The 23696-nt window shown below is 32.6% G+C and overlaps 1 protein-coding gene across 1 annotated transcript; it reads left to right on the forward strand.

The window, feature by feature from the left end:
* The first annotated feature begins 10329 nt into the window (after positions 1–10329).
* On the forward strand, positions 10330–14983 carry LOC147383118 (3-ketoacyl-CoA synthase 11-like). Its single transcript, XM_086428121.1, has 2 exons — positions 10330–11217; positions 14010–14983. The coding sequence occupies exons 1-2, from the start codon at positions 10609–10611 to the stop codon at positions 14778–14780; spliced, it is 1380 nt and encodes a 459-aa protein (XP_086284247.1). The 5' UTR covers positions 10330–10608; the 3' UTR covers positions 14781–14983.
* Positions 14984–23696: the final 8713 nt, after the last annotated feature.

Consider the following 23696-nt stretch of genomic DNA (forward strand, 5'->3'; position numbering starts at 1 on the left):
GTGGTAAAGCTTAGGGTGCTGAACGGGACCCATACATATATATATATATATATATATATGGGGCGGTTTAAGGGCCATATGTAAAAACATATGAAAAAACAATGGTTTTTTAAAATATGAGTTAGAGGTTTTGGATTGAGCTGATTTTTTGCAAAGATGGTCACTATGATGAGAAGATCATCCTCATGAAAAATCAGCTCAATCAAAAATTTCTAAATCCGTCAAAAGTGATTTACAAATTATTGATAAAAATTGGTAAAAATTCAACGGTCCACATTCTAAATCACTTTTAACGGGGTTAGAAGTTTCAGATTGGACTGATTTTTTTTTTTTTTCGGATGATCTTTCCATCATAGAGCTCATCCTCACAAAAAATCAGCTCAATCCAAAATTTCTATCCCGTATTTTAAAATTTTATTAATGTTGCATTGTTTTTACATATGTTTTCTCATATGTCCCTTAAACCTGATCCATATATATATGTAGGCCCTAAAGAGAGCCAAACATTGTGGTAAACATTTTTTTCAATGTATGGGTTAGAAGTTTCAGAATAAGCTGATTTTCAGTGAGGACGATCTCTGTGTTGAGGAGATCATCCTCACTAAAAATTAACTTATTCTGAAACTTCTAACCCCATCAAAAGTGATTTACAAAATAATGATGATCTACGATTTTTTAACTTGTAAACTAGGGTTAAAAGTTTCAAAATGAGCTGATTTTTTGTGAGGATAATCTCTTCACTATAAAGATCATCCTCACAAAAAATAAGCCCATTCCAAAACTTGTATCTCCTATTTTAAAAAAGGTTTGAATCTCTTTAAGGCCTCCAAACGCTTCTCATAAATATTAAATGAGAAAAGATGTGTCAGGTTGGTATTGTAAAAAACCACCATCCCAAATGTTGATGAAATCTACGAAATATTTTAGTAGTTTAAAATTTAGAATTATATTTTTCTTTTGATATTTTAGAAAATAATATTAAATATAATGCATAATTTGGATGAGTTTTTTATTCGAATAAACAAGTTTCATGGCTGATTCAAATTCAATTTAAAATCCAATTGAGTCAAGCTAGTTCTTCTGAGTTTTGAGTCGACTCCACAAACTTTAAATAATAAATAAATAAATAAATAAAATAGTTACAAATAAATACTACAATATACATTTTTTATTTTTATGAATAAGCTCAACTTAAACTCACGTCCTCAAACTTGCTTTGCAATATGTCAAACCAACTGAGTGGTCAGCATAAATTACATGTAAGGTGGGATAGCATCTCTGTTATTTCAACCCATGAAATTTATCTCCATTTTAGGAAAGAAAGTTTCATACCGACATTCCAAAAATAAACATTTGATACAGATATATGACCCTCCCAACAATATACCATATGTCACGCTCATTAATATCAACTGACACTATAAATGTTTGGCCCCATTCCTTGTGGACCCACAAAACAAATTACATGATTGGTGATTTTATTTTTAGCTGATTCTTGTTAAAACATTTGTGATTAAATGCAATTATACAAATCAGCCTAATGACCGAATAAACGGTTGCAAATTTTTGCTGGGCTGCAATTCCGATGGTTTCATCGAACATTCATGTGTCTTGTGGGACACAAAATGTAGTAGATGAGATGCCGGGTCTAGGTGTCATTTAGGGATGTTAATGGGTCTAAAGGAGTTACAATATGAATCATTAAATTTTATTTATTTCCAAATCTCTGTAGACTCTGATTCCAAATCTGATATTAATGAAACTGTCAAAAATCATCTCGATTCATGAGTCCTATTGATTCTTATATGCTACTCCAACTTTTCAATCAAATTATTATTTTTTATCTAACTCTAATTGGTTCTAGAAATGGGCATTAGATTTATACTTTTCCAGGACTCGTAAAATAAAAATGTTTCATGCATTTGTAAACTTTTTAAAAGAAATGTTTGTGGAATTATAGTAAATCGACAAGAATCATGATAATCTGACTACCCCACGTGAAACACTCAATAAATAAAAGTGTATCATGAGATGCAAAAATCTATGATTTTCGAACTTGTGACATCAGGAGAATCAATTGAGTGTATCACGTAGGGTAGTTTGATTATCATGATTCAACTGACAATTTAAAAAATTGGACATTACCCAAAACTACTCTAATAAGATAAATTTGGGGTCCCACTTAAAATCAATTGGTAATGAGTGGAAAGGTACAGGAACTTATAAGGAGATAGGACAAGGAGACAAGACAATGAGTGACTGATGTAGGACTAAACTCAACACGCCCCCATACATGTGGGTCAAACTGAGTCAAAGCCCGTAGAGATCTGACTCGGATGAAATTTGTGGCGCCCCGCCGAACACTAAAACAAATCCCCATGTCAGATTTCAAGGTACGAGGTGGCACCTCGAAATTTCGGCATAGTCTCCTCTGTTTATGTTAGCATTCCAAGGCGATTCAACCTGCACCTGATAAACGACATACAATCCTGCATATAACAAACAAAATATAATACTAGCGGAAGCCTATATACGTTTAATAATGTTCGATAGATCAGAGTGCGGAAGAAGAAAAAATTATATACAGGATTATACAAAATTCCTCACTCTAACAGAATTCCTAACACTCAAGACAAATCTATAAGACTACTTGGAGAAACTGACACTACTAGGGGGTATAGTCCTAGTACTTACCAGGTGACGGACTCTAGTTGTCTATCTGACCAACCAGATGATCCTCATTCGTTTTCTACACTTGTTTCGCCAAGCTTCAGATCTGAAACTAAAAAAAATGGAGAAGGAAAGGGTGAGTAACAATGGTTACCCAGTAAGGAAGCAACAATTTCTGCCAATAACCTCTCTTAACATGAACGAATAAACATACTAAATCATTTTAAAATAAACAAAGTTTTACAGAAGAAAACTACGATTAACTGGTACATATAGCCAGGGATGAGCAACTAAATATTTTAAAACTCACATTACATCGATCAGCAGTACTCACTATAACATTCTCATTTTATACAAATCTAATTGATCAAATGGAAACAATAAACATGCATTTCATTTTATATATCAAAATAAGCAACAGATACATAATACACGATGGTGGAGTATTGGAATTAGAGAGTTGGGATTCACGATTGGATCGCTCCCAGTCGGGACATGATGTTACAATTCCTTTCTGGCTTTTAGTTCCTGATTTTGTGGCCGGTCGCTACCCTTACCACGTTTGGTTGACCATTTATCCGGCTCAGGCTGGCCGTTTGACGTGACCGTAAGCAATGGGTCTCTTTTCGATGTGTCAGAACGTTCGACTACTATAGATTGTTAGTGATCACTGACCAATCATCTTCGTCTATGCCTATCAGGCATACATGTGATTCCCAAATATACAAACCATTCGTATACGACCACCTTTACATTACAAGTTCACTGGTAAAGATAGAGAGGAATAAACCCGGATTCCAGTTGTGACTCCACTCTCATACGCGTCTCATACCACGTATGAGCTTGGTGGTCCCTACCGTACATCCCAGGATAGTACACCACTCCGGATGATATGACGCACTATCCCTTCAGGCATTCACAAACTCTTTAACAGCTCACAAAATAGTTACCTATATATATATATATATTATTTTCATTTGAAAATAAAAGAGAAATTAACAATACAAGGTTGAGAATAGATATCCAGTTTCCTACCATGCAAGTGTGGCCACCCGGCCTAAACTAAATAACATAACGGAAACGTAAACAGCGCCTCGCGCTAACAGAAAGGAAATAAACATGTAACCAATAATATTATCCCTGGATATCTGTTCACCAACCTGCACACAACACAACAACGTAAAATGCAGACATCACCCCTCGGGTGTGACTCTGACATTTTACCGTTTCATACCATTTTTCCTTTTTTTTCCGATTTTTACAGTTTTCAATCTCTTCAATAAAATATCCATTTTCTGATATTCATCAACTCAAAATGAGTTCATTGAATATTAAATCACATTTTCCAACTATAGAATTTATTTCTATCAATAATATTGAAAAAGAATACAATTTTTATATCAAAACGGGGTCCGAACAGTGCACAAGACCCAATTTATGGAAATAACCCGTTATAATACTCTACCCACGTATAATTTGTTAAAAATACAATTAAACATATCAAACATGTAATTTCTGGCGTGAATTTTGAAATAAACAAAGAATTCTATATTTCGGAAATACATCCAAATTTTTCCAATAAAATCCTAAATGCAATTTTCACAATCTATGATTATTAATAGAAATTGAGAGTTCCTTACAATCACTAGGCGATGGAATTGAAGCACGTGCGCGGAAATCGAGACGATTGGCACGAAATTCGAGATGGACCGAACTTCGAAGTGGCTGATTTTCAAAACTAGCTTGGTGGTTTCGAAGATCTCGATGTACTCGTCTCTTCTCCCTTCTACGGCAAAAGACGGTTTGACCCCGAAATCGATGAAAACCGAGGTCGAAGTTACGAAAATCTCCGTATAAAAATACGGCTGATTTTTGACTATACGGGGTGAAAAAGACGAGAAAACGGAAGGAACTTGGTTGGGTTATGTAGAGAATGAGGCTGCGGACGTTTCTCCCTTCTGCGTCGGAAAGCGATTTGACCCCGAAACGGACGAAATCCGAGGTCAAAGTTTCGAAATTTTCGTATCCAAATACGACTGATTTTTGACGATATCGGGTGAAATAGAAAGTGAAATGAAGATAGGTTGGGTGGGTTTTGTAGAGAACGAAGCTGCGGACATTTTTCTCTTCTGCGGCGATCGTCGAAAGTGGACCGTTTGCGAAAGATCTGAAGTGGAAAAATCGGAGGAAAAACAAATTTCTTTTTTTTTTCGTTTTTTTTTTTTTCGCACTGTTTGGACGAGTGGGGAAGATGAGATTAAAAAAAAAATTTTAATATTATTTATATAATATTTGGGACGAATTCGGTATTTCGCCTATTGTTTTGATCGACGATAACTTGATCATTCGGTCTCCAAAACTGATAAACGAATACTCTATTTCGTCTAATTTTTCATTCCGGATCTAATGGTATAGTCAATTTCTACAAATTATGTCTCCATCAAAAATTTACATTTTTGGCATGAGGTGACCCCTAAACTTGATGTCGTTTTCGTTTTTGACGATAATTCGACTTCCTGATCTCCAAAAATGACAAATAAATAGTCAATGTTGAATAATTTTTCGTTATGAATCCAATGGTATAATCGAATTTTAAAAATTATTGCTCAAATAAAAAGTCACTATTTTAGCCTAGTCCGACCCGGTAATCGAGGATTTTGCAACTTTTATATTCGAACTCGAATTTGAGCCTGCTTACAGGCTAAACTATGTTTTTCGATCATTTTGAATCTAATAGTGAGATCAGATTCCATTAAAAATGATCAAAAACATCCTAAAGTTTTACCCCTAAATCCCACTTTCAAGATTTTCTTAAAATTTCACTATTTATTTTTTTCTCGAGATATGAATTAAAAATTCGGGTTGTTACATGGAGGAGAGAAAGACAGTTTGACATCATGATAAATTTGGGGGTTCAACTCAAAATCAATTGGTAATAAGTGGAGTAGCCCAGGGACTTATAAAGAGAAGGACAAGGAAATGAGTGTTTGATGTGAACTAAACTCATCAGGATCCTTGTTGAGTTTGTTTTCATTAGATCTCAATATTACAATCCAGATTGGATCAAATAGTACTCAAATAAGATCAAACCTGATTTGGTAAGCAAATGTATAAATACATTTCTTAAATTGATCAATCCTTGCATTTGTTTAAAAAAATCGTTGACATATGATGGTGCTGGGAATTCTACCATCCAATCGACAACTGAGATGTGAATATATTCCCTCGGGATTCTTTATGAACGATCCATAATTTCCTAAGAAATTTGTGTGTCTGTTCTAATATCAGCATTCGTTGGGATGCCTTGGAGCTTAGGAAACTCTATCAAAATATGATACGGACATCCTAAATTACCACTTTGGCCGACCATTCTTGAATGCTTGGTGCATATACCTTGTAGACAGACTTCACGTCAAAACTATCTTATAAAAAAATTCTCCTTGGAAAATTACTCAAATAGTTAAGTATTTTACCAAAATTATTGAATCAGTCTTTTTTTTAAAAGAAATTTATCGGGCAGACCTATCTGTTGCAATTTTTTTTTATAAAAACTCTCTTTAGCATATCAAGTTTGTTACCTACACACACTTAACAAATTTAGTAAGATTTCAAATCTTACTAAGAGACATTGGACCCACATGGACAATCAAATTATCAATCCAACAACACAGCCTTCTAGATTGCATGGAAAAACTCAGATTCAACAGAAAATTTAAAAAAAAAAAAAATCTTTTTTGAGCTTGTTAGTAGATGTTGAAAATGGATGGATATCAAACTCTCAAGTTTAAATATAAAATTAAACGGTGAAAATTATTTTTTAAAGTTCTTAGAATGTTATCCTTTATAATCTTGCACATTAGATCATGTTTTTGGACTTCACAAATTGATGTGGTTCGAATCCACTCCAAGGTATGTTAAGTAACAAATTAACCTAAAAATAAAAATAGAAGTTTATGATGTTGGATCCCGCAACAGGGTTTGCTCAGTAACGAACTTGATAAAATGAGGTTTGATGGGTAACGAACTTCATAAAACAAGGTTCCCTTGGAGTTGTCAAAATTCCAAGGGAGTTTTTGTAATAAAAGTGCAACAGTTAGGTTTGCCGGCTAAATCTATTTTTTAAATGCTCAACAACACAACTACATACCATGATAAATTTGGAGTCCAACTCAAAACCAATTGGCTAAGAGTGGAGAGGCTCAATAGCTTAGAAGGAGAGAGACAAGACCAATTGGCAATGAGTGGAGAGACCCAAGAGCTTATAAGGAGAGAGAGATAAGGCAATTTGTCTACGAAGTGGGACTAAACTCAACGTGACCCATAGGCCGAATTGGACCAAAGTACGTGGATATATGAATTGGGTGATGTGGATGAGATAAATATTTGCTTTGATACCATGATAAATTTGGGGGTCCAACTAAAAATCAATGGATTATAAGTTGAGAGGCTCAAGAGCTTAGAAGGAGAGAGACAAGACAATGAGTGTTCGAGCTAGGGTTGAACTCAACATACGCAATTGTGTAATTGTATTTTCTTCACGATAATGGTTGTTTGATGTACAAATCCATGAGATTACATTTATGATAATAATCATTTTCATAAGAAATTACCATTACAAAATTGGTTATATAACCAATTTTTGTAAATATTTAAGAAAAAAAATACTGTGTCTGTATTTTGTGCAAAATACTTTAGTAGTGTCCATGAAAAACCTACTTTTAATCTTGAAAACGGTTTGACTCGCCATGTTCAACATGCAAATGAGAGGAGACGAAAAACACAGGTTTCATTGGGATTAGTATGAGCTTTCGAATTAAGGATCAATTTCATTGAAACTTCTAGGAATCTTTCCCATCGATATTTGATTGGACCTTTTGCATCAAGCATATATGGTTGAATATCATAATTTTTTATTTAGAAATGTATCATAATAGTATTGATGGATGGTTAATAAAAGAAGAAAAGAAAGAAGGTCTAGGAATATAGGTAGCAAAAGCAGTGAGGATAGTTACTTCTTTTCTAATAGTTCATGATTGTGTTGGAAATCCATAAACCCAGAGTTCAAATTCTATTAGGAATTTAATTCCTTGTCTTCGTATGAGTTTTTCTTTTACTAGTAATTATTTTTTATTTCTTATTAAAAGTAGAGTTCTTCTTCTAGCTTATTATTTTAATAGGATTTCGAGTATTTCTCTATTTTAGAAGTCTTATTAGAAAAATCTATATACAGAGGTAGAGATATGAACATACAAGAATGTAGAGAGTGAAGTTTTTAATTAAATTTTATTTTTTAGTAAATTTTTTCTTCTTACTCTTTTTCTCTTTCTTCTATTTGTGAATAAAGATTGCTTGTGCTGAAAATTATTGGGTCCTGCAAATTGTGCTCTTTTTTTGTTCGACCATCTTCTCGATGTCACGTTGGTCTTGCCCAATGCTTGTTCTTTGTTGTTTTAAAGTTCCATCTGAAGGAGTTCGACTTGTCAAGTTTTTCTACCTACCCAGTAGGCATGATCTCTTTGTGAGAGATTTCTTTTGCTCGAAGTATATGTAACCATCATTTTAACTCAAAAGAATTTAGTAGTTTGTCCATGGAGTCAACCCTTGATTGCAGGATATACACTTCGTTATATCGACTTTTGGTGTGGCCCATAGGCCTTCACTATTTTGGAATTTCAGTGATAACATGGATTCCATCAATTAAGGATAATATTAAGTGATGAAACCAATACTGTTAGAACTTTAAAATAGAAACCCCTTTTACAGAAAGAGGAAATATTATCCTTGATGGATTATAATCTCACTAATAAAAATAAATTATAGGTCATCTTCTCTTATTTATAAAAAAAGGGTATTGACACCCCATTGTTAATATTTTTTAATTCCTTCACTAAAAGAAATCAGAGAGGGAGAGAATGATTTAAAACAATTAAAAAAAAAAAAAAATTCCTGCTTTAAGTAAAATAATTAATTTAATTCCTAAAATGACAATTTACTATTTTCTCAACTAAAATGAATAGTGTTTTCAAAATTTTCATTTTTTGTCTCTAGTGATTTGGTAATCCCCCTACCCTATTTCTAATCCTACAAAAATGATTTAATGAATGTATATATTAATTTGATTCATTCGACTAATTGAGGTTAAAACTTGGATGGGCCAAACCCGAACTCAATGGGTTGCACCCGACCTTGGGTCAGGTTTGGGCATATACTTTGCTTGGGTTGTGTCTTGGGTTCGGGCAACAAAAACAAATGCATGACTCAAATCGGTTGGGTTTGAGCATAGGCATTCGGCAACCCATTTGCCCGAACCCAAACTTAATATGGCAATAATTTAAAAGTATTTCTTATATCTTAGTTTCTTTCACATTCATTTACCAAGTTTACTTTTGTTTCTCTATAGATCAAAATTAATCTGTGATTATTTTCATAAAATAAACAATTGCTTTGTTAAATGCTTTTGTTTATGTAATTCTATATTATTTTTTTGATTGATGAGCTGGGTTTTATGTACAATTTCTATATTGATATACACTATAAATGTTTGTTTTGTTGGAAATTCAACTAACAATAAATGAATTAAGATGGTAACTTTAGGTAATCATCATTTTCTTCATCTTTTTTAAATTTGATTCTAATTTTATATATGTAAATTTTGAAACACAATCTTAGGATAAATAATTATAAATTTTAAGTTATTTTAGATACCACTTATGTTTACGTAAGATCGCCCTTATCATTGCTAAATTATCTAATATTAATAGGGAATAAACTAACCTAACCAACCCGACTTGGGTTGGATTTGGATTGATCATTTGAAGCCCAAGGTCGGATTGGGCACGGGCATGGGTGGTAAACATATTTTAAATCCATCTCCATGTGCTTACAATCAAAGTGCTATATTTTTTGTGTCCAAAGTACAAACTAGTGTGGACCAAATATTCGTACTCAGGCTGTTTCTTGTGCTCAAGGGCACACGTTAAATGCAATATTAAATACACCTCCAAAAATTATTTTACTACCTAAAATACCCTTTAAAAAAATTTGTTACAAAAAACCCTTAGGAGATTATTTAAAAAATATAGTGAATTTTAGAAATACCCCACTGTTCAAGTGATTATATTTGATTTACCCCCCTTGACTATAAGTCAATGTTGCTTTTTTCTTGATGATTTAACACTGAAATTTTGAGAAAAAAATTAATTTTGATTTAGTAATTTAAGTATTTGAACAGCATTTTGAAAGAGAAATCAAAATTTAATGGTTAAATTATCAAGAAAATGCAATGTCAAACTATGGTTAAGGTCAAGGGGTAAACCTAATATCACCAATTTAACAGTCCCATTTCTAAAATTACCCAAAAATGTATTAAATTACTGCAACTTTACCATGTCCCCTTAGGGCACACCTTAATAGAAGAGTGTACCATGTGTTATTGTGTGATACACGTATCCGTATCGAATTCAAAGTCAGTCGTAAATAGGCAGTTAGCTTTTTAGCTAAGATCTCCCTCTTTCACACCTACACTTACTTGAAGGTTCTTATGCAGTTGTACATCTCTTTCACTCTCTCTCTCTCTCTCTCTCTCTCTCTCTCTCTCTCTCTCTCTCTCTCTAGGGCTCTCTCTCTCTAATACTATAAATCCTTCCGGGTCCGAAGCACTTTTATCACTAAAAACTCTTTCCCAACCAATCAAATCTCAAATAAAGCGTCAATTCCTTCTTTTGTTCTTAAAAAATGCAACCACAAAAGTAGGTTTCATTATATATCACCTTAATATCTAGCCCATGCAACTCAAGTTTTATATCATTTGAGATTCACACTTCTACCAAAATTATCCAAAAAAATTCTTCCAAATCTCTCGACCTTTCAAGTGATATATATAGAGAGGTTGATCTCTTCTAATATATTATCTACTTACACCAAATCAAGACTCTCTCAATGGCGTTAACCCATCATCTCTCCAACATGACCACCTCTTACACTCTCTCAAACCTTTCCAACAACTTCAAGTTCGACATCATTACCATACTCTTTTGTTCAATGTTCTTGATTTCAATGGTTAAAATGTACTTCAACATGCGTCGTCCCAAGGTTTTCTTAGTAGATTTCTCTTGTTACAAACCTGTAGATTCTTTGAAGTGCACCCATGAAATTTTCTTAGAGAGATCTGCACGTTTAGGAATGTTTTCTGAAGAAAGTTTGGGGTTTCAAAAGACTATATTGGAAAAATCAGGGTTGGGTCAGTCAACATATTTTCCCGAGGCTATGTGGGGGTTACCACCAAATCCATGCATGGCTGAGGCAAGGAAAGAAGTGAACACTGTGTTTTTTGGAGCCATAGATGAGTTATTGGCCAAAACTAGGGTTAAGGCTGGTGATATAGGGATTTTAATAGTGAATAGTAGTCTTTTTAATCCTACACCTTCTCTATCTTCCTTAATTATCAATCACTACAAGCTCAGGAGCAACATTGTCAGCTACAACCTTGGTGGCATGGGTTGCAGTGCTGGAATCATTTCTGTTGATCTTGCTAAGCATCTCCTTCATGTTGGTTTCTCTCTCTCTCTCTCTCTCTCTCTCTCTCTCTTATATATATATATATATATAAGGTCAGGATCAAGGGACATATGAAAAACCATATGTAAACACAATGTAACATTAATAAATTGTCAAAATATGGGTTAGAAGTTTCGGATTGAGCTGATTTTTTGTGAGGATGATCTCTATGATGGGAAGATCATCCGGAAAAAAAAATCAGTCCAATCTGAAACTTCTAACCCCATTAAAAGTGATTTAGAATGTGGACCGTCGATTATTTGCAAATTTTTGTCAATAATTTGTAAATCACTTTTGATGGATTTAGAAATTTCAGATTGAGCTGATTTTTTATGAGGATGATTTTCTCATCATAGTGACAATCCTTGCAAAAAATCAGTTCAATCCAAAACCTCTGACCCATATTTTGAAAAACCATTGTTTTTACATATGTCCCTTGAACCGCCCCCATATACATATGTTTTCACTGTTCATTTGAATTCTGAAAACATGCCTACAGAGATCGCAGGAGGTTTTTTTTTGCCCCCAAAAAGCGAGGATCTCGCTACATTTATAATTAAAAAAAAAAAAAAGAAAACCTACGATCTCACTAGGCATCTTTTCGGAATTAAAATAAACAGTGAGTCGGAATCAGAATTACTTCAAAAGTTGGTGACGTTTTGTTAATTATGTATATGTGTTTTTTGTTTGTCTGGTTTTAAGGGTGGATTAGTTAACAAAAAAAAGGGTCTATTTGGAAGTCCAATATGATTCATCAAAACGTAGATCCTCGAGATGGGCCTGTTTAAATTTCAAATTGAACTGATGCACATCTCGATGTCTAGTGATAAAAACCAACAGAGTGGGTTCAATGGATACACTCCTTAATTTGGTTCTTGGATCACTCCAACATAGCCCTTGTCAATTTTTTGTCCCCCACAGATCTCTGTGATTTGGTGTTAAGTTTTGAGACATAACATGTCAGCGACAACAACTTAATTGAAATTTAGTTACAAAGTACTTGAAAAGATTGTATCTTTAATAGTTTCTTCGATCTTAACTTCATTTATGAATATAATCTTCAGTCAAATATGCATTTTGCCAAAATGACAGTAATTCTTGTCCTGATTTTCTCGACGAGAAGCAGATCATCTTTGAGGTCATCATCCGTATCTTAGGCTTTAATTTCTTTTGGTGCAAATTCAAATTTTACATAATTACTTTTAAAATTAATTATAGTTCTAGGTGAGTGTACAGCTGTACTCATAAATGTTTAAGAGTGAGGGGTTGCTAGGCCCACATGGATTGCCATGTTGGCCAACTAACACCACAGAACTCTAGATTTTATGGCATAGGTGAAAGCTTTAAAAAAAATTTAATGATGAGTGCATGCAGTAAGTCATTGGTGGTCTGTACGCAGTTGATGTGGCAAGGGCACAGAACGACAGTTCTTTTTCCTGGTGTATCCCGAAGAAAAAGATCTATGTTTCTATGTCTTTGTCAAGTCAATCACATACAGACCGCGTATGATTTACCCCATGCATTTATCACGACTCTTTAAAAAAATTGAAAAACAAAACCTGATTTAAGACATAATCAAAGGTTTTTAGAAATAAATGACTATCAATCTCTCAAATTTAAAATTCAAATCTAATAGTAAAAAGTAGTAATTTTGTCTTTAAAAGTTCTTAAAATTTTGTGATCTACGTCCCTGCGGCGCCCCATCATGCTTTTGGATGCAACATGGAGCTGTGACATGGAACTTTCATGACTAACTTAGTCAGAACATTCATTCTCTTCCTTTCCTTTCTTTTCAAAAATGATATTTTTGTTTAAACATTTATGAATCTCATGTTTGAGTGTCGTACTTCAAAATATTGATACAAAGGCTAAACTGTCCTAAAATAAATGATATTTTGATGTTATAATAAATTAGCTGGGTAATTTGCTAAAATTATTGAACTAATCATTTTTTTATACTTGCAGTACAACCATATATTTATATGGTTGGATTCCGTTGATTCAAGAAGTCGCACAAGATCTTGACCACATAAACACAAAATCCAATGGTTGAAAATTAGCATTGAGATAAACATTAATGGGATGTGATACCTATATATTATGGGAATTTTAACAAATAATTAAAGAGAATAGATTTTGATTCATGCATGCATCTTTAATGGAGAGAAGAGAAAAAGATGGGTTAGGGGTATTTAGTGTCTCAAAACTTGGGGTTACTATAGAAAATCGACCAATTTGTTGTAATACTTTTAAAACAATCTTATTTTCTGAAAGAAGCAAACATGTGGAATTATTTACTAAAATTCCCTTATTATTATTATTATTATTATTACTACGACGAAAACAATCACTTGATGTACAATCACATTTTCAATTTACTTATTGGAAAATGCTGGAATGACAAAAAGAATTTACTGTGATTCTCACAAGTCTGACTTGGGATGTGCACATAACCATAGATGTGTTCCCTCGCGGTATGAGTAAAAACCATCTACGGTTATGTATGCATGTCCAAGTCAGAATTGTGAGAATCACAGTAAATCCTGTGTCACCCCAGCACGACTGATTCTTCAAATTGTCGATAAAATAATACTAAGTCAGATAACCTTTTCCTTAAAAATATAATTACAAAATTGGCTAAATGACTGTTTTCTGAAAATATATATATATATAGCTGATTCAGTAATTTTGAAAACTGTATAGCTGTTTTAGTAATTTCCTCTTAATTACAAAGTAGTTTCCATATACGATAATAAAGTTTTGCATCATGTGATCACACACAGGTGCGACCTAACTCAATTGCCCTAGTTGTGAGCACAGAGAACATTACCCTCAACTGGTACTTTGGCAACAAACGCTCTATGCTAGTCTCCAACTGCCTCTTCCGCATGGGTGCAAGTGCAGTTCTCCTCTCCAATCGATCATCCGATCGTCACCGTGCCAAGTACCAACTCATCCACACCGTCCGTACTCACAAGGGTAACGAAGACCGTGGATACAAATGCGCATATCAAGAGGAAGACAGCATTGGAAAAGTTGGTGTTACCCTTTCGAAAGACCTAGCTACAGTTGCAGGAGAAGCCCTAAGAAACAACTTAACTACCTTAGGGCCCATAGTCCTCCCCTTGTCAGAACGTGTTCGATACTTCTCGAATATAATAGCAAGAAAGTGGTTCAAGATGGAGATTAAAGCATATATGCCTGATTTCAAGCAAGCATTTGAGCACTTTTGTATTCATGCAGGTGGGAGAGCAGTGTTGGACACTGTAGAGAAAAGTTTAGGGTTAACTGAGAGGCTTCTAGAACCTTCTAGAATGACTCTTTACAGGTTTGGGAACACTTCTAGTAGTTCATTGTGGTATGAACTTGCTTATTCTGAGGCTAAGGGAAGGGTGAAGAAGGGTGATCGTGTGTGTCAGATCGCGTTCGGGTCAGGATTTAAGTGCAACAGTGCAGTTTGGCGCGCTCTGAAAGCTGTTAATCCACGGAAGGAGAAGAATCCATGGGTTGATGAGATTGATAGGTTTCCTGTTCAAGTTCCAAAGGTGATATAAAATCTTTTAAAAAAAGGTATTATTATTCTGTTTGGGTTAGTAGTGTATGTTGTTTTGTTACAATCTACAAATATTGATAGATGTTTTGGATCATAAGATCATGTTACATAGGGGAAGTGTGGTGCATATATGTTTAACAAGCATAATCGCACTTGAAATAATAAATAATTTATTGAAATATTAGAAGTTCGTGTTTGGTGTGATTTTTAGCTTTCTCTCAACCAATCTTTTACTGAGTCGAGAGCTTGCATATTTGATGGTCAAATTGCCTTCCTAATTCTTCAAAGCAAGTGCAGTTAGAACCCACTTTTTGGCTTCTCAGTTCTCATTTCTATGGGAAGTCGATTGGGCAAAAAAAATTATGGGATTTTTAGTACAAAAATGTTCCCATTTTTAGTAAATAAGGAAAGGCCCGGATTATTTATACTCTCTCTCTCTCTCTCTCTCTCTCTCTCTCTCTCTCATCTTCACTCATTTGATTCCATATATAATAGTTACTAGGGGCCTTGAACAATGATACCGATTTTTTGTAACTCACATTGATTATTCAATTATTTTCAATATTGTAACTAAATAAAATTATATACTTAAATTATGTGAAGCATCCCCACAAAACGTCCTGAGAATTAGAAATAATGAGAAGGATTGAATTTTCTTAAAGAAAGGAAATTTACAGAGCATCCCACACTTCCCTACTCCTTGTTGCATACATGCTTGAATTTTTAACTTAATAAACTTTTAATCTCTTTCTTTCTTTTATTATTCTTCATGTTGAGTGATAAAGCAATATAAGATAAACCAACGAAATAGTCACTTTAAAAACTTCCGAATTCGTTATCATTTTGATTTTTTTTTTAACGAAAACATGATCATTGACATTTTTGTAATTAAAATGAACAATTACCCGGAATCGTAAATAACTCATTTTCAGCTCACGAAATAGTAATTCACCTTAAGATAAATTATTATTTGTAGTTTTTTATTTAATTGAAGGAGAATGCTAATCTTAACAATTCGTCCTCAATATGGCCATGAGTGTGAGTCATTCTGGATTTATTGTGGTGATGATATACTACCACCATCACCATATACATTTCCTCTAAAGATTGTTGATTTAATATCAATTATAAATGAGGTGACATTAATGAAATCAAAACCATTTTTCAATTTCAAAGATTTACTATCCAATCATGTTTCTTAGAATTCGCTATCATTATTTAAATGAGCCTTCATTTTCCTATCTCATCAAGTTCCCCCCAACGAAACATGTCAACACTCAAATTTCATGATTCTGTTCTGATCTTATCTTAATTGGGTCTGATGCCCTTGTTCGACAAATGATCCATTCACATACAATAGTCACATTGTAGCCTTCTTACATCATATTGTTCTGATTCATTAATACCTTTACTTTTCTCCATAAATGGCCCTCCTACCACAACTATTTCTTAGATGGGTAGTTGATAAGCTTTCACAATCAATTACTACTTACGGTTGCTTGTTGGTGAGCAAGCTGTCATATGGTACTATTTACCAATTGACCTTCAATTCTTAGGTTCTTTGTTTTTGTTTTTTACTTCTACATTTCTTGGATTCATTTCAAGAAATTATATTGCCACACCAACGTTTACTTACAACACACCAATCCTCTCCTTTTTTCTTTTTTTTTTTCTTTTTGATCGGTAAGCTGGGGTTGTAGGATCCCCTCCCTTTTCTTATTCATCAAACTCGAATATAATTACATGATAAATCATCAATTACAATGTTCCTGAGTTCTTGAGGCATTGAATCAAAATCATCAATTACACCAATCCTCTACGACACACCAATCCTTTTGAAATTAAGCAACTGTTTACATATAGATTGGTGTGTTATTAATAAAATTTGGTATGTTAATAGCAGCTCTCTTCATTTGTACCAAATTGTTCGGACTAACTCAAATTGGTGAGGTGTAACTGTAATAGATTATTAAGGTTAGATATAAGGATTAGGAATAGATTAGATTTTCTATATTAGAATTAATCTAACTTTCTATTTGAAGGTGGCGTGTGCAAACAAACATGGATCAAAAGGGTTTAAATCTAATTTAAAATATTATTAAGGGAGTTTTTGAAGATTATGTAATAAAAAGATATTTTTGTAATTTTGAAAGCTAACCCTTGTGATTATAGGGTCATGGGATTGCACCGTTGCGACTTTCTTGTTTTGCCAAAATAACCTTTGATTATATCAAGTTTAAATGGATGGGGGCATTTGTGAGATCCAAATTTTAGTGTCAGACCACTTCTACGTCACCTTCCGTTATGATTAATAGTATGTTTTATTTACCTATATCTCGATGTGATTGTTGTCCTTCTATTTTTAATGGACTTTAGTAATATAAATAAGGTGAAACTAGGGTACTTGTCTCTTGCATTACGCAACATGGTTTCAATGACGTTTCATCCCATCCATGGACTAAAATAAAAATAATTATAATTTTCTAATAAATAAATAAAAAGTAGATTAGAAGATGTTTAGTCATAAAATTATATTTTATTTATATAATAAATATTTAAATTTTAAAAAATAATTATTTTAATCAAAATCTACAAAATCCTGATTTACTCGGCTGAGATTTTCAAAATAATGTCCAAGACACTTTTTTTATCTCGGGAGATGATGAGAATGTTGAGACACAGTGTTTATTCATGTCGTTGATGAACGAGACCGAGATGCCTCTAGTATGGGATGAGATTTAAAACCATATTACACAGTTCATCCAGTGGAAGTTCTTTATTGACAGTGCACGTGGACTTTTCTTCAAGGGTGAAACAATATAATTTTATATGTTTTAGTTTATTTAGTTAGTATCTCTATTTTGATTTTATTTTTTACTTTTATTTGTAAATTTACAGCTATTATTATTTTTGTTTCATAGTATCATATTGTACTGGATAGAACAGACTTGTTTTCATAACTGGCATTTAGAGTGCTGTAAACAAGGTCTCAGTACACAGCAATTGATCTTTGAGACACAAGATTTGAAGAGCTACATCGATTCAGGTGTAATTAGTTGTACTAGAGATTGAGCTCCGAGTTTCGGAACGAGTCGTTCTAAACTGACTTCCTTCGACACTGCTCAGACTGTGCTGATGTGACAGTGTGTAGAATACCACTGATTTTTTCTTTCCTCGAGATACAAGGTAAGAAATAAGTCAATTGTTGAGAAACAGAAAAAGTTGGGGTGCCAATAGAAACTCCCCTCTCTTTTTCTATTTTTATATTTATTTGTTAGATGTAGGATTTTTTATGAGCTTAATCCTAATTGTAAACAAGTTCTGAAGTTGTTCGAATATGTTATAATTCTTTATAAAGATAAGGTAATAACTTAAACCAATTGTAATAGTAGAATGGGGTGTTTTAGTCTTTAAGGGTGTGATAAATAATTTTAAAAAGAGATATTTACGAAAATGTGACGAATTTTTGATGAATTTACGATTCTGGCTCATTGTTTATTTTAATTACAAAAATATGAATGGTAACGATATTGCAAGTTTTAAAGTGATGACAATTCCGCGGGTTTAAAGTGACAATCTCCATGGTATCAAGTGATTATCTCGCAGGTTTCGCTACTTTTAACGAGATCGTCACTATACAAACCAGCAAGATCATCACTTTGAGTGAAAAAACTTGCGAGTTTATCACTTTAAACCTGTGATCCCGTCACTTGAAAAACCTGTGATTTTGTACGTTCACATTTCGATAATTAAAATGAACAATGCATCGAAATTGTAAATTCATCAAAAGTTGGTCAAGTTTTCATAATTTTACCCTTTAAGAAATTGGTGTGTAATAAGTAAAAGTTGAGGTGCTAATAGTATCTCTCTTCTTTTATCATTAGATCCCAAGTTAGATGAACCCTAATAGGGTTGATATATATGAAAAATAATCCAAAGATTTCAAATAAAAATAAAGTCTAACTGATCTAATCGAATTTAATGTTTATTCATTCTAGTCTTTAATTATCCTAATCTTCAAGAGAAGGTAATTTGGTGTATCACTATAAACCTTCTTGCCATACGCCATATACTCTAATACCTGCTAGAAATTGCTCGTTCCTTTGAATGTGGCATGTGGGATGGTGACATTTAATATCACCCTTGATATCTTGATGATTTAATGGTAGCTATGATCAAAAAAAGTCTATCGAACTGTTGGTGGTCACTAGAAACCATGACGTCCATCATCGTCATATTCTACTCATTTTAGAGTATGTCGGAGTAAGTAGCTAAATCAGATTTGTCATGAACTCTCCCAAGAGAATTTGATGGATTATTACACCTAGCATGCTCCTAATGAAAAGTAGAGATAATTAGATTAAATATAATAGGAAAGGATTTAATTGATTTAAAAAAAAATGCTAATAGAGAAGTAAGTAAGAAATAAGATAAGGTATGAAGATAGCAAAAGTTATGGGACTAGGAGCCACAAGCATGGCCGGACTAATTGTAGGATCTGAGTTGGTCATCTCGAAGATGCTATGATAAGAAAATTATTATTGATTTTCAAATAACAATTATATAACCCTAATAAAATTTATATAGAAAACAACAAAGATAGCTCTTAATAAAAATAAATTTCTCTTATATAGTCTAACTCATAGTCGCATCCTAATCTATATGAATCCTAATAAATTCATCATAATCTTCGTGAGAATGATATGGTGTATTACACTACAACCTATTGGAGTATATCTCATCTAATTATTTCAATATTGTCAATAAAAAGTGATTTAATTTATCTCAACCAATATTTACATGATTGAGTCTATGTAGAATTGTAGAAAACAATGAAGATAGAACTTAACTAAGGATAAACTCCAACAAGGAGCTTATCTCATCTTGATTTATGCAAATCTTAACAAATATATCCTAATCTTCATGAGAATGATATAGTGTGTTAGATTATGTCTTGTTACGATGCATCAAATCTCATTCCTCGAATACCCTTTCCATATCACATGTTCTTTTGAATACAGGGATTGACAAGGAGAAATACATTAGTTTAGTTGTTAATTAATTAAAATATACATAAAGATATTTGAGAGAAGATTGGGAAGAAAAGAAAGGAGTGGTCTAAAAAATAGCTCTGATGTGAAAAAGGATATGGAAATTACTAGTTAGGAATGATGATAATTAATTGGAAGAGTAATTACCATTACTCTAACATACGTAATTAGTCAAAAATAATTATAAAATTTTAGTTGTCCAATGTCTAGGAGCAATAACGCGATAGGATTGACAAACGGAGTTAAATTTGTTCAAATGAGGATGTTTCATGGGATAGTTTAAACACTCAAAGAGCATCCTCACAACAACAACAAAAATCAGTCTTTTCCAGAATTTCTAACACATTCAAAAGTGGTATACAAATTAATATAAAAGTTAATGGTTCATTCTTCTTCAATTTGTAAACCACTTTTAATGGAGTTAGAGAATTTAGAATGAGCAAATTTTTTTTTGTGATATGATTTCCACATCATAGAGATCATCGTCGCAAAAAATGTAGGAGTTCGTCTAATTCCAGAACTTTTAGCCCATCTGGATTGTCAAATAAGTGTTGTCACCTGATCCCAACCCTATATATGTCGGATCCTCTAACAGATGATCAAGCATGTTTGTGGTGCGTTGCAACAAGGGTTTGAGGTTATGATTTTGTGGGAGTTCATTTGAGGAGTATATACATGATGGAGCTTGTTAGTGAATTTTACCTAAGGTCGAGAATGTAGGAGTTCGTCTCAAACTCATATCTCAATCAAAACTGAAAAATGGAGAATCAGTTTTTGTTAGCTAGGTAACAAAGACTCCATATATTGAATTGGGAAATTTAACAAAAGTTGTGCATTCATGTTTTGAGAATTTTCTCAATATATATATATATTAATTATTTTGGTAAATATTTTTTAACAAAATGGTTAGGTATATAATTTTTGCAAAGAAAAATACTTTCCTTACTAACTTAGTAAGATTTTAAGCCTTATTAATGGTTGTTTTGCTAAAATGGATTACCACATTGGCAATCCAACACCATAACCCTCTAAATTTCATTAAAAAAACTCAGATATAAAAGATAAAAATTGGATAGCTACTAAACTTTCATAGAACTCCTAAATTTAAATTTAAAATTAAAATTCAATAGCGAAATAATTTTTTTTTTTTTAAGTTCATAGAATTCTATCATCTACAATCCTAAAACACCGAATCATGGTTTTGGTTGCCACAAGGTAAGGCCGGCCCTTGGTAAGAATCCTTCATGGAATCAAAAAAATATGATCTAATGCTTCAAGGTTGTAGAGGAGAAAATTCAATGAACTTTGAAAGGAAAAAAAAATTACTATTTTACCATTGAATTTTAATTTTAAGATTGAGAGTGAAGTAGAAGTTTAGTAATCGTCAATTTTCAAAACCTTGGATCAAACTCAAGAGAAATTATTTTATGACCCTATTTTTATATGAGTTTTTCAATGAAGTTGTTTTGAGCAAATTGACCCTTAGTAAAACTTAAAATCTTGCTATGATGTTAAGGAAAATATTTCTCAAAAAAATATCTTAATTGTTTTGATAATTTTTATTTTATTTAAAAAATAAAAATAAAAAAGTCCTCCTTACGAAGTTAGTAAAGATTTCACCCTTATTAAGGGTCCTTCGGCTCATTTCTTGGCATCGAAAAACATAATCTTGAAAAAAAAAAGTTATTTTATCACGGTTGAATTTCATTTAACCATTCCTTTTCAAAACCTTGGATTTAGATTTCTAATGTGAAAAAATATTTGAACAAAACGAGGCTTAGTAATGCTCAAAATCTTACTATGTAAGGACAGTGACTTGAACGAAAAAATATTGCGCTTTGAGCAAAAATTAGATAATAATAAGTACTACAAGGACGGTGACTTGTACGATAAAAACACATGATGACGTCATCTTTGATAGTAAGATTTTACCGTTACTTGCTAGTTGTTTCTCAAAATGGTTAAAAAAAATTACGTTAAAAAGAAACCAAATTAAACTTTAAAAATAAATAAATAAATTCTCTCCGATCATAACTACTGCCACGTCTACAACTAATCTTCCACACATACTTTTACCTTCAAGTGGAGGGAACAGTAATAAATGATCAAAAAGATGAATCGATTGGTGTGTATTAATGTCATTGAGAGATTAAGATGAGTGGTTGGAGTTTTTCTGGTTCGATCCGCACAAATACAGGTGAAGCAGTTGTTACTTTAAATATTAGGTTGTTGTGAGACTCAAATGATGCCAACACACAAATCAGTAGGATATCTGATTTCGATTTTAAATCAGTGATTCTTACTTTATTTCGTCGGCTGATGATTTTGAATTTTATACTGAAAATGCCCTCAAAAAATTATTCTTTTTACCAAAATACCTCTGGATGCAATTTTTCAAGGTGTATTTATTGCACTTTGACGTGTGCCCTTAGTGCACATGTTAACAAGACCCTTTATTTGTTTGTACTCGTTATGTTGAAGTTTTGGGTGGAGCTGTAAATGAGTTATTTACAATTCCAACTAACTGATCATTTTAATTGCGAAAATGTGAATGATCATTTTTTCGTTGAAAAAAGATTCAGAATAGTAATAAATTCAAAGGGTTTTAAAGTGACTAATTGGAAATAATCTCTTTAAACCTGTGAAATAATCATTTTAAAAACACCTAATTCGTTATCATCCATGATTTGGTAATAAAAATGAATAGTGAGCTAGAATTGTAAATTATGCAAAAGTTGGTCACTTTTTCGTAAATATCCCTAAAGTTTTATTTCTAAGAAATGAAATTGAAGTTCAAAGTAATATTTGTGGAAGATTTTGAAAACTGCATGAACAGTTGAATGATTGTGAAATACAAAGAAGATTTTCTTTTGTGTCTATCTGATAAAAAATTTTGAATTTGAAAGGAAAATAAGATAAATAATTTTGTAAAGAGAAATTAAATTTTTTGTTGATAGTCGATCTGAAAATTTTAAAATGTATCTCTCACAATGCTTTAAATGAATTTTAGATATTAAATAATAATTTACTCCATATTACCATTGTACACGACATGCTTTCTCATTTTGATCTTTTCTGTTTGAAAAATAATATATGGACATGGTGTAGTTTTTTGTAGATTAAGAGTTTTATCACCCTCGTTTGTTAACAACAAATTATCGCTCTTCTTCTTTATTCCTATTATTTTTCAAATTTATTTTAATTGTTTTATTTGATAATTATCCAATCTATATATTATGGATGATAATTTCAATATTTTAGGTTATTTGGCCTCCTTCAAAATTTTGAAAGAATCCTCTTTGCACCATGACACTTGGATTTTTGCATTTAATTCACATCTTTACTTTTTCATTAATATTTGGCATACCTCCTCTAATATGTCACTTGTCAAAGTGTGAAGAGGGTTCCTTCAAAATTTTGAAATAGACTGCCCGTTTCAAAGGTTTTTTCATTATAAATTAGGACCTCCGCTTGGGAATTAGTGTAGCTAGAAATAGATTTGACATTTAAGAGGTGAAAGTAAGGCCATGTGCGTTTGAATGAATTATTTGGTTGGGCATACTTGTCAAATTAACAGTCAAGTGAATTAATTCCAATTTTTACATAGTCTGACACATTAATTATTGACTCTTTTTCCACAACTGATCTCACATTGATATATTTTTCAAAATCGGATCAAGTCATACAACATTATCAAGACCACGGGAACCTTCACCAACCACCAAATCTTACCATCTACCTTATCCCATGCCTTGAACGGAATTACTCAGCGAGCGACTAAGCTCACGAAACTAATTATATAGGAAGTTAGCAAGAATGACTTCTTCCGAAAAAGCCTTGTGATGAATTAAGTGTGGAGTATATAT

This window comes from Akebia trifoliata, chromosome 16 (genome assembly GCF_017979445.1).
Source record: "Akebia trifoliata isolate Shusen 1 chromosome 16, ASM1797944v1, whole genome shotgun sequence".
NCBI lineage: Eukaryota > Viridiplantae > Streptophyta > Magnoliopsida > Ranunculales > Lardizabalaceae > Akebia > Akebia trifoliata.

Excerpts from the sequence above, each read along its gene's own strand:
- LOC147383118 (XM_086428121.1), top strand. The coding sequence starts at position 10,609 with ATGGCGTTAACCCATCATCTCTCCAACATGACCACCTCTTACACTCTC. Across the intron at positions 11,218-14,009 it reads TTGCTAAGCATCTCCTTCAT|GTGCGACCTAACTCAATTGC; the intron begins GTTGGTTTCTCT and ends GATCACACACAG.